The following is a 12581-nucleotide window of genomic DNA, read 5'->3' on the forward strand; positions in this document are numbered from 1 at the left end:
AAATGGGAAGTGATATTCAAGAAATTCTTTCTTCCACATGTTTATCTACATGTTTAGAAACTTCCCTCAAAAGTTTACTATTTTTGGAGTTGATTTACTGTGCCCAATTGATTTTATAAAATCGTGTATGTCTGCAGTTTTTTAGAAACTGTAAATCTGTGTTCAATCATTTATTTATCTCAACTGGGAAACTATTTTTCAGAAATTCTTTCTATAACATGTTACTATATGTGTCTAAAACATTCCCACAAAATTTCATAATTTTTGGAGCTGCTTTACTATTTTTAATTGATTTTACAAAAATGATACGCTCTGCTACAGTACCAGCGGTCGACCGCGCTACAGTGCGGTCGACCGACGAACTGTCTGGAAGTTTTTGTTCTGTTTTCTGTTGATCGTGGTCGACCGCACCGGTCGACCGCCGCACTGTCAACTCAGTTCCAACGGGTATTTTTTGAGCCGTTGCAGAGTGGTTTTTTGGTCTTTTGTTTGGGTTTTTTGGCTGAGGTTCTTGGAGGCTATAAATACCCCATTGATCTCAGTTCTCAACCCATCCAAGAAAATATTTTTCAAATAGTTTAACAAGGGTTTAAGCTTGTTTAGTTTTGGTTTAAGTTTGTTTTGGGTTTGCTGTTACAAAGAGGAGTTTACATCAACTATTGAAGAGTTCATCTTCAACATATTATCATCCTCTCTTTGTGTTTTTAGAGAAGTTACCTTTACTCTATTTCCTAGCATTTCTACTATTGTATTTCATATCAATCTTATTGCTAGTTCTTATTGAGTTAAATTTTTTTATTGAATCTCATTGTTACACACACCCACATGAGCTTATTGTATTTATATACATAGTATATTAGGGTTGTGAGAGATTGTAACATTGAGTTGTGCTTTATTGTGTTCTTATCTATTGTAGAGAACAAATTTATATTTGTTACATTGTGAGTGTTGTAAAGTTTTCGATGAGCTAGAAAACCGAGTGTGTTGTGAAGTTTTCGGTGAACTAGAAAACCGATTGTGAGGAGTGACGTTGATCGGTGAGCGTTGAAAACCGACACTGTGAGGTGTAAACGTTGTTCGGGTGAACGTAGAAAACCCGGTTGTGATAGTGGATTTCTCCCCGGGAGTGGGGAGCGGAGACGTAGGACGGAAGGTCCGAACTCCGTGATCATATCTTGTGTTTGAGTGTGCTTTGGCGTTTATTTATACTTGTGTTTATATTTCTTTTCGCCATTGTCATTAGCTCATTATTTATATGATCCACTATCTAGTTCATATTGTTTACCCTTGTGTTAGTTTTATATCCTTGCACATACATTGCCTCTATCTCTTTGTTAGGAAATATCTTGTTGTTCATATTGCTTATCCTAGCTTATATAACTTGTTGTATTTCATACTTGCTAGGATAACTTATTAATTAATTTTAATTGGTATTTAAATCGGATTAGATTAGCATAAGACCCTAATCACCCCCCCTCTAGGGTCTAACATGCTCCTCAGACCCACCCCAGTGCTACACAGGAATTTCACTAGTGTGAGATTGGAAATAATCAACAATCCCAATATCACTGCACCTCAGACCTAACCCAGCGCTACATAGGAATATCGCTGGTACGAGCTAGGAAATAATCAACAATCACATCCGAACACCTGAACCAAGAATTCCCATCCCAACTCTCCTCATTTTCTAAGTCAACAATACACAGGTATCTAGGTTTTGTACACGACAAACTAGGCAACTAAGGACATGAACCACTAACGGTTCTCAACAAAACAAGAAATAATAAATAAATACAACTAATTTTATGCAAATCATATGATGAACATGACTATATAAGTTAGCGATGAAACAGGTGTGCATATATGACATGAGTGAGTGTAATAAGAGTGTCAACATGTCGGTGTCAATGTACATGAAATGTCGTGTTCTACAACTATCAATCATACGGTCATAATACAAAAATAATATTTTTCCAAAATAACTTCTTTAAAAACATTTATCATTCTAAAATAATTTCCTTCCACAATATAAATTCTAAAAATATTATAATTAATCTAAAATAATTCTATTACCCAAAATAAATTCTTTAATTTATTATATTTGTCCTAAAAATACTATTTATCACATAATTACTATCCATTCAATATTATTCATCAAACCCACGCAGAAAATTATTAACAGATCTAAAAATTGTACGTAATAAAATAACAGAGCGGGAATCTTACTCAAAATTAATTTACGGCAATATAATAATTAATGCGAAATTAAATCGAGAGTTAGAATCTTACATATACTTAATTTATAGTATAAAAAAATTATAAAAACAAGTCAACGAGAAGTGAGATCTTGCTTCGGGTTTCGTCAAACCGATCGACATCGACGGCGAGGCGAGGGGGCATCGGGAGCGGTGGTTGAGGAGGTGGCGGCAGCGGGTCGTCGGGACGTCGGCGTGCTCGGCTCGGCATGGACGGCTGGCTATGAGTTTGGGTTTGGGTCAATAGCGAGTGGTGGCACGGAGGCTTCTCGAGGAGGCAGCTGCTGGGGCGTCACGGGTTGGGCCGACGTCGGGTAGGTATAGGTGGCGACGGCAGGCGGAGGGCAGGGCGAGCGAAGGGGAGAGGCGGTAGTTGCGGACCTGGTGGAGGGAGGAGCGGCAATCGGCGGGTTGGGCGCCGACATTGGCGAGGTGGGAGTTAGCTGGAGGTGAGGTTGACGTGGCGACTTGAGCTAGAGTTAGGGGTTGCACGGGTCGTCGAAGTTGATGGGTTGCGGCGGGTGTGGTGGACACGCACGACGGGTTAGGGAAGAAGAGAAGGAGAGAAGATGGGATGTGGGGGGCGGCTAGGAGGCGGCGAACTTGAACGGAGATGGCGGAGAAGGTCAGGGGTAGTATGGACGGAAGGCGGGTGTCGGAGGACGGCTGGGCGCACGGGTTCGTCCGAACGGAAAAGCTGAGAGAGAGAGGGAGATGAGAGAGGAGAGAGGAGAGAGAGAGAAAATGATAGGGAGTGGTGGCGTGAAATTGAATACGAGAGAGAGAGGGGTATAAATATATATATGATTGTAATTAGCGTTAGGGTTTAGGTATTTAACTAAATTAATTAAAATAATTAATTACGGGTACTTAAAAATTTAACTAATTATAGAATACTTATCAATAAATAAAAACTTACCTGTTGTGCTATTACAACAGTTGATACGAAACTGAAGAAATAATACTATAAATTATACAATTAAATAAGGTTAATTAATAAAAACTATAATTACTTATATTTAAAATCAAATAACTATGGGATAATTATATACACAGTAAAACATACCAGTTATACTAATACGATAGATAATATGTAATAGTAGAAATAATGCAATAAATTATACCAAAAACACGTAATTAATAATACCATGTATTATATGAAATAATTCGTAGTAATATTAATAATGTAATATATTATTTAAAATAATACGTAATAGTACCGATAACACAAAAAATTAATTCAAGAAATTTTTACCGCATAAAATAATTCTATAAATATCAAAATCATTTAAATAAATATATATTCAGATTTTTAAATCATAGAAACTCGTAGAAAATCAAGAAAAATACAAATACTCTTTTAAAAATAATAATTAAATATTTTAAAATATCAAAAAATTATTTTAACTTTATCAAAATTCATGGTTTTTACATTCTAGCCCCCCTTAAAATAAATTCCGTCATCAAAATTAAAAGAACCCAATGACAGAGATATGGAACGAGAGTGGGTACTCACAAATTGATGAGACAAGAGACAATGGGAAGCCCCAGAGTCAAAGAGTGATAAGGCAATAACGGAAGAAACAAGAACCTTATCTAGTGTAGAAGGAAAATTACATCTAAGCTAGCACTCATAAACAAATCCTATCATAATATGATAAGGCAATGCGAAGTAAGGAAGTTTATATTCAAATAAAACTAAGATTGAACTATTCTTATCGGTGATAACTTGGTCGTGTTGCCCTTGTGCTTCCCGATAAACCTGCTGCAGTGGAGGAAGAGGTCCTGCTCGAGGGTAGGGTCCGCGCTGAGCTAGAGCTGCTGAGTCTAATCGAGGTGGAGCCGGAAGAGCTGCTCGAACTGGAGGTGGGGGCAAGCGGGCCTGGTATCAGTGTGGACAGTCTTGACTAATATGGTCAGGGGATCCACAGGCGTAGCACAGATGATGACGCCTGCGACACTCCTTCTCGGTATGCCCAGGGTATCTACAATAAGACCACCTCACCAAAGACTGGCCGCGGGTCTGCACTCCAGGGTGCTGATAGGGATGCACAGGAGGAAGTGGCTGGAACTGAGAAAACTGCTACCGCTGTGGATTCTGCTGCTGCCTCGAAGGTGAACGCTCGTCATCTCTGGTTGGAGCTACTGGTGTCATGCTTTGGATCACATGCAGGTCTTTAGGTTCCTTATGCACACTCTCAATCTCACGAGCTGCATCTAGTACTGCATCATGGGTCACAAAAGTTGTATCTACCAGAGCCATCCTAATGACTTGTCCAGACCCTTGTGAAACTGATGCCTCCTAATCATAGGGTCTATAACCAAGTGGGGAGCATATCGGCTCAAAGAAGAAAACTCGGCCTCGTACTCATCTACTGTTCGCCCTCGTTGCTTGAGCTTGACAAATCTACGTAGGAGTTCATCCCGAGCTGACTAAGGAAAATATTTCCTATTGAAGCACTCAGTGAACATCTCCTACAGGATGGGCCTCTCCAGATGAGTCTTCTCAGCTGTCCACCATATCCGAGCGGTATCGGTGAGCTGAATATCCATGAGATCCACCCATTCAGCAGGGGTAATACGGGTCACCGAGAGGATAGTCTCAGTGACCATCAAGAACTCCTCCGCTGCTACGGGTCCTTCAGCACCAGAGAAAGAAGGGGCCCACATATACTGAAACTCCTTAACACTAAACTCTGGATAAGGGGGAGGTTAGTGCTAAGGCTCCCGCTGCAGCTACCCAGTTAGGTGCTGCTGATTAGCAACCAATCCCTGAATCATTGTCAGAAGTTGGCTTGGATCCACTTCGGGCTGCGGGGCACTGCTACCAGATGGGTTACTAAAACCGCGCGTACCCACCATGATTCTGAAGGAAAACGAGGATCAAGAACTAGGGTTAAAATTAAAATAATATATTCAAAAATTAGAGCTAAAACATAGTTATTAAAGTAATAGTATAAGAACTTAATTGTAGTCTTACGAATGAAATATGATATGTATCTAAATTATCTACTATATTCTTACTAGTGAGGACTCAGGACCGTGACCTGCATGGGACACCACTAAAACCTGTCACATCCTGCTTCCCAAAAAACCAGGAGAATCGGAACGTGAACAAGCCCACGACGTATTAGATTGAGAAGAAATATACACTATCATTTTTTTCTTTTTTTCTTTTCTTCTCAATCCAATATGCTAAGCGTCAAATACATAAATCTCAATCATAGGTTCCCGATCACAATAGCAAGAATATAAAGACAATCCAGAATAAGAAATAAATATCATCCATGGTAAATCATCCTAGACATAAAAAAATATGGGTTAAACATACCCTTATTACAAAACGGACCAACTAGGAATAAAAATACATAGTTCATAATGAAAGAAAGTACAACTAAAAATATGAAAATCTATTATCAAACTAAAGAAAAATATGATAAAGAGTTCTAATGTTCCACAACTACTACAGAAGAAAACTACTACGCTTCAGCTTGATCTTCTACTCTATCTGTAAGGAACTCCTACTGTGAATCGTCTAGTTCCTGTACGATTCCGAGCTGAGACCGTCCGTTTCCTAAATCTGACGTACACCAGAGAAAACAGGTGTACGTCAGCGTGCATGGCACACGACAAGATCCCACAAAGAGAATAGGAACGGTCGAATGACTAATTCAATACAATAATAATAAATAGAAACATGTAGCTAGAATACTAACAAGCTAGATGCAATCCATCACTAGAGTATAACGATCAGAAGAATCCATAATCATCCGAGTAACAAGGACTTAGCACTCGATAGAATTAATACTTAAAATCTACAATTCGAGACGTAGTACGTCGAGCTAAATAATCCAAACAAGGAAACCCTCGGATATATACCATATGTCTTAAATTGTAGATAATTAAATATTAATCCTGATCTAGGTATGAAAAGAAATATAACTGGTCCATATCTCACAAGAACCCATAAAACATTCAAATAACAAGTCATGTAGTTACCATCCTATAACAGGTCACTCTTCTACATCTCACATATAGTCAAAACTCATATTCTCGAATAACCGGTTATTCACAAATCATCTACGCGCAACGTTTCACTGCTCCCTCAGACCCACCCCAGCGCTACACAGGAATATCACTGGTGCGAGCCTGGAAATAATCAACAATCACATCCGATCACCTGAACCAAGAATTCCAATCCCGACTCTCCTTATTTTCTAAGTCAACAATACACAGGTATCTTGGTCTTGTACACGACACACCAGGCAACTAAGGACATGAACCATTAAGGTTCTCAACAAAATAAGAAATAATAAATAAATACAACTAACTTTATAAAAATCATATGATGAACATGACTATGTAAGTTAGCGATGAATCAAGTGAGCATATATGACATGAGTGAGTGTAATAAGAGTGTTAACATGTTGGTGTCAATGTACATAAAATGTCGTGTTCTACAACTATCAATCACACGGTCATAATACAAAAATAATCTTTTTCCAAAATAACTTCTTTAAAAACATTTATTATTCTATAATAATTTCCTTCTACAACATAAATTCTAAAAATATTATAATTAATCTAAAATAATTCTGTTACCCAAAATAAATTCTTTAATTTATTATATTTGTCCTAAAAATACTATTTATCACATAATTACTATCCATTCAATATTATTCATCAAACCCACGCAGAAAATTATTAACATATCTAAAAATTGTATGTAATAAGATAATAGAGCGGGGATCTTACTCAAATTAATTTATGACAATATAATAATTGATGCGAAATTAAATCGAGAGTCAGAATCTTACATATACTTAATTAACAGTATAACAAAAATTGTAAAAACCAGTCAAAGAGAAGTGAGATCTTGCCTCGGATTTTGTCGAACTGAGATCGCGCGTCGACGCGAGGCGAGGGGGCATCGGGCAGCGTGGTTGAGCGAGGTGGCAGCGAGCCGGGTTTGTTGGGACATCGGCCATGCTTCGATCGCGTAGGGCCTGCTGGAGGTTAGGGTTGGGTAACGGGGACGTTGTGGCGCGGTAGGGCTTTCTCGAGAGGCGGCTGCTTGTGGAGGCGTCGCGAGTTAGGCCGACGACGGGGTAGGAGGAGGTGGCGTATGCAAGGCGGAGCAGAGGGCGACGAAGGGGAGAGGTGTGATTGCGGACGCTGGTGGAGGGAAGGAGGCGCGAGCGCGGTCGGGCGAGAATTGGTGAGGTTAGAAAGTGGCTGAGGCGGAGGCGGAGGCGGACGGGCAACTTGGCCGGAGTTGGGGTTAAAAACTTACATAGGGTTGTGCGGAGTGTGATGGGTGGCGCGTGGCGTGTGGAGGCACGGTCGGGTTGGGGAAGATGAGAAGGGGAGAAGAAGATGGGATGTGGCATGCTGAGTGGCAAACTGCGCGGCAGGAGACGGCGGCAAAGTCAGGGGTGGTGGACGGAGGCGGGTGCGGAGGACAGGCTGGGCGCGGGGTTGCCGGAGGCGAAAACTGAGAGAGGAGAGAGAGAGAGAGAGAGAGAGAGAGAGAGAGAGGAGAGATGAGAGAGGAAGAGAGGAGGAGGAGAGAGAGAGAAAATGATAGGGGGTGGCGGCGTGAAATTGAATTAGCGAAGAGAGAGAGGGGTATATATATTAATCTATATATATATATATATATATATATATATATATATATATATATATATATATATATATATATATATATAATATATATAGTATAAGGTTGGTAATTCTGATATTCTAGGCAATTGGGGTTATGTGCAAACTGTGAATAATCGCCATTATCGAGAGCTTGGTGTTATTGTTTTGTATTTGAGGGTAACATAATTTTACATTTTTTTTGGCATATTTGGTAAGTGCTGGAATCCTTACTGAGGTTTCCTATAGTTTGAGGGTGACGGGCCAGGGTCCTGCTGCCGGCCTCTCTGTAGTTTTTCTGTAGTTTAGATCCCTTGTGTTGCTAGCCCAAGATTAGTAACTTATGTACTTATGTGTTTGGTATTAATGGGAAATTATACTTATGCTTTCATATATATAATATATATATATATATATATATATATATATATATTATATATATATATAATATATATATATATATATTATATATATATATATATATATATGGAAAACGGATCCTGAGCTTGAGCTCAGGAAACTTCCTGCGCTTGAGCTGACGTGCCCACTCGCGATTGGAGCGGTTTTCTTCTGAGCGGAAGTGTTCGAGCTCTGGGTTTTTTTGCAAATTGGCTTCTCTTTTTCCTAGGTCATTCTCTACCTGCTCCTCCTCCTCATTTCATCCTTGTCCTTTCTTCTCCATTTTCCTCTCCATTTCTGCGCTCGAGCTCTGGAACCCAACAAGAGATCAAATCCCCGTCCTTTCTTCTCCATTTTCCTCTCCATTTTTGCGCTCGAGCTCTGGAACCCAACAAGAGATCAAATTCCCATCCTTTCTTCTCCATTTTCCTCTCCATTTCTATGCTCGAGCTCTGGAACCCAACATCTCTACGCTCGATCTTCGGTTCCCAGCAAACTTCCTGCTCAGCCGAAATCCTTGTAAGTTGTATTCCCCTTCATTTATTTTCGTTTTTCTATTTTAAGATTTGGTTTATGGGATCTACCTATTTTCTGCGATTTTCTGTTCGGATTGGTTGCTGATCTGAAATTTGGTTGAAATTTGGTACTTAGGGTTTTTATTTATGTGAATCGGTTACTTTTTTGTGAGGATAATCACAAATGAAGAACTTTTATCTTATCTGAGACTAATCGTAAATGAAGAACTTTTAGTATCTTTGTTTACAGTACCAAAGAGGCGTTCCATTTAACTTGAAGATGAGTGGAGACAGTAATTGTAATAAGGCTTTGTTTACAGTACCAAAGAGGCGTTCCATTTAACTTGAAGATGAGTGGAGACAGTAATTGTAATAAGCTCCTGGATATGCCATAAGTTCAATGTAACATTTAACTTGAAGATGAGTGGAGACAGTAATTGTAATAAGCTCCTGGATATGCCATAAGTTCAATGTAATGTTTAGCAAATATTTTCCATCTAAATTGGCTTCTTTCTTTCTCTTTATTTTCTCAACAAGTTCATGTCTCTGTTGTTATTCTTGAGCTTTGAAAGAGTTTTGGTAACTTGTGTTGTATGTGAGTTCTTGTCGATGTGATTTTCTTTTTTTTTCTACTCGTAGTCTGATATTAAGAAATTGTGTTGTATGTGAGTTCTTGTCGATGTGATTTTCTTTTTTTTTCTACTCGTAGTCTGATATTAAGAAAGTTTAGAAAGAATGATGAACTTAACAAATTGGTATAATCTAGTTTAAGATTCTTGGACAAAGTTATTCTGAAATTCATGAAGATTTCTAATTACAACACTAGTATTTCTAGTTTAAGATTCTTGGACAAAGTTATTCTGAAATTCATGAAGATTTCTAATTACAACACTAGTATTTATAATTCTTTGTTCTTAATTTTTTTGGCAGTCTTTGTTCTTGTGTTCTGGGGAGCAATTTCTCAGAGCTTTCAAGAGGTAAGAAGAAGACAAATTGCTAAACCTGGTTCAAGGTACATCATTAATATCATCAATTCGCTGACATTAAAAATGTTATTTGAAATAGTAACATTAAGTAATTATATATATTTTTCAACAATTATCTTTATTTCAGAATGGAGGAGATAAATAGCATGATGTTTAATGATGATAGTACATTTGAATGTAGAAATGCAAGTCAAATGCAAATTGGAGAAAAACCATGTTTAGGAATGAAGTTTAATAGTCATGTGGAGGCCTATGACAATTATAACTCGTATGCATTGATGATGGGATTTGGAATCAGAAAAAGCTCAGTGAATTACTCCCAGAAAGATAAAGAAGTATTGAATAGAAAATTTGTTTGTGACAAAGAAGGTTACAGATCTAACAAAGACAAGAGAGATATAGGGAAAAATATTAATCATCGGCGAGAGACCAGAGTTGGCTGTAAAGCAATGATGAGAATAAAATTAATGGAGGATAAAACATGGAAAGTTATAGGTTTTATTGAAGATCATACAAACCACATGCTCAGTAGTCCCGATAAAGCAAAGATGCACAGGTCACAACAACAATTTCATAGAAGTAAAAGGTGTAAAAAAAATGATTCAATGTTTGCAAGAAGAGGGTATTACTCCTTCCACTATTTCTCGTGTTATTAGCATCACAAGCGGTAGAGAAGATGAATCAGTAACACCACAACAGTGCATTGACTATATGAAAACTCAAAGGCACAACAATATTGGCAATGAATGTTTATCTGTTATCCAATATTTTCAAAGAAAGGCGGCTAGTGATGCAGATTTTTATTTTGCATTGGAAGTAGATTGTACTGGACAAATGAGAAGTGTTTTTTGGGCAGATGGAAAATCAAGAGCAACTTATTTGAAGTTTAATGATGTTATTGTGTTTGATGTGACTTATAAAACCAACAAGTTTAGTCTTCCATTTGCACCATTTACTGGGGTGAATCATCATAGACAATCTACTTTATTTGGTTGTGCATTGCTAGCTGATGAACAAGAAGAAACATTTGTTTGGTTGTTTCAGGAATGGTTAAACTGCATGCATGGAATTGAACCAGGTGCTATCATCACAGACCAAGACCGAGCAATGTGCAATGCCATTCATAAAGTCTTTCCAAATACAAGGCATCGTTATTGTTATTGGCATCTGCTGCGACATATCGCCGATCATTTGCATACTTTGAATTCTGTTTATGGTGAAGAATTTCAAAAATATTGGGACTTGTGGTGTAATAGTGGTAACATTGAGAACTGTAATTTGCATTGGCTCGAGATGAAGGAGAAATTTAATATAATAGAAGAAGAAGATGGATGGCTGCAAACTATGTACATGTATCGAGACCATTGGGTGGCATGCTTCTTAAAAGGTATTTTTTTGCAGGAATGAGATCAACTCAAAGGAGTGAAAGCATCAACTCATTCTTTGATGGATATGTGAATTCACAAACACAGTTAAAAGAATTTGTAACTCAATATGAAACGGCTGTGATACATCGACGATTGAGTAAAGCACATGAAGATTTTAGAACTCTTAATACAAAACCGCAGTTTCACCTTGGGCATCCAATTGAAAGACAAGCTGGAAGTAGTTATACCCGCACTATGTTTCATGTATTTCAGAATGAGATCAAAGGTTGTGGTGTTCTTGGCCTTCAAGAGGAGAGAAAAGAAGAAAAATCTGTTTTATGGCGAGTTGGTTACTTAGATGAAAGCAATGAAAAGTGGAGGTTTGTTACTTATGATGAATGTAGAGAATTACAGTATAGTTGTAGCTGTGGTTTGTTTGAGAATAGTGGTGTTTTATGCAAACATATATTGTACACTCTAATGTTCAACAGACAATGTTGTTCATTGCCCAGTGCATATATTTTACACTGTTGGACTATAGATGCTCGACATCGTAACATTAGTGTTAGTAATGTTGTGTTTGGCAAAAACATTGCAGGCAGTGTAGAAAAAATAAATTTGTTGAAATCTTGGGCTTTGAAAGCAAAAACCAACAATGCACTGGAGCTTGCCTTTGAGTCAGATAAGAGAATGCATGAGCTTGATTCTTTGTTAACAAGTTTCATAGAGAGGGTTGAAGAAGAAGACAGAGGGTGTCAAGCAATAGATGATGGTAGCAGTAACGTTCTTGACCCGGATATTCCACAGATACCTACTTCACATACAATCCAGCATATTCCGCAAATTACAGTTCGTGACCCAGAAAAACAAGCAAGAACCAAAGGTCGTCCACGCAATGCCACGAGAATTAAATCAACTTTAGAACAAGCACAAGACAAGAAAGAGAGGCAAAAGCGTACATGTGGCAGATGTGGACAACTTGGGCATTATAGGACTAGTTGTACAGTTAACAAGCTCAGGTATGTTTAAGTACATTAACAAGTTACAATATTTTATTACTTAAATCGTAATATTAATTTTATCTTTGACATTTTATGCAGCGAAATTGACAAAGAAGACTAATGAACAAAGTTTATGGAGATGCGCTTTTTAAGAATTGGTGATGAAACTACATTTTGCCTTTGAGTATATTGTAGCAATGCAATAGTTTCAAATCTGATATTGTATTTGTTAAACTTTTGCAGATAATTGTGTTTGGGGGCACTATCCTGTTGGCTTACTATTGTGTTGGAAGTTTAGAACTTGTACCTGATGGACAAATGTGTTTGTGTGGAAACATTCAGTTCACTATTTGTAATAGTATGTCAAAGATATTTGTTCTGCAGAATTCTAAAAATTCCCAATCTGACAAGAGTG

General features: G+C 37.9%; 1 protein-coding gene across 1 annotated transcript; it reads left to right on the forward strand.

Annotated features, from left to right (window-relative positions):
- On the forward strand, nucleotides 2869-12287 carry LOC109831102 (protein FAR1-RELATED SEQUENCE 5-like). The gene is made up of 7 exons (XM_020398442.1): nucleotides 2869-2880; nucleotides 4176-4428; nucleotides 9743-9824; nucleotides 9926-10354; nucleotides 10455-11056; nucleotides 11200-12184; nucleotides 12266-12287. Exons 1-7 carry the CDS (start codon nucleotides 2869-2871, stop codon nucleotides 12285-12287), a joined length of 2385 nt encoding a protein of 794 aa, XP_020254031.1.

Source organism: Asparagus officinalis, chromosome 2 (genome assembly GCF_001876935.1).
Source record: "Asparagus officinalis chromosome 2, Aspof.V1, whole genome shotgun sequence".
In the NCBI taxonomy this organism is placed as follows: Eukaryota; Viridiplantae; Streptophyta; class Magnoliopsida; order Asparagales; family Asparagaceae; genus Asparagus; species Asparagus officinalis.

Bases quoted from the DNA above. Each gene is read 5' to 3' on its own strand.
- LOC109831102 (XM_020398442.1), top strand. The intron at 4,429-9,742 runs GTCTTTAGGTTC...TTTTTTTGGCAG, and splicing joins ATGCTTTGGATCACATGCAG to TCTTTGTTCTTGTGTTCTGG. The intron at 9,825-9,925 runs GTACATCATTAA...TCTTTATTTCAG, and splicing joins ATTGCTAAACCTGGTTCAAG to AATGGAGGAGATAAATAGCA.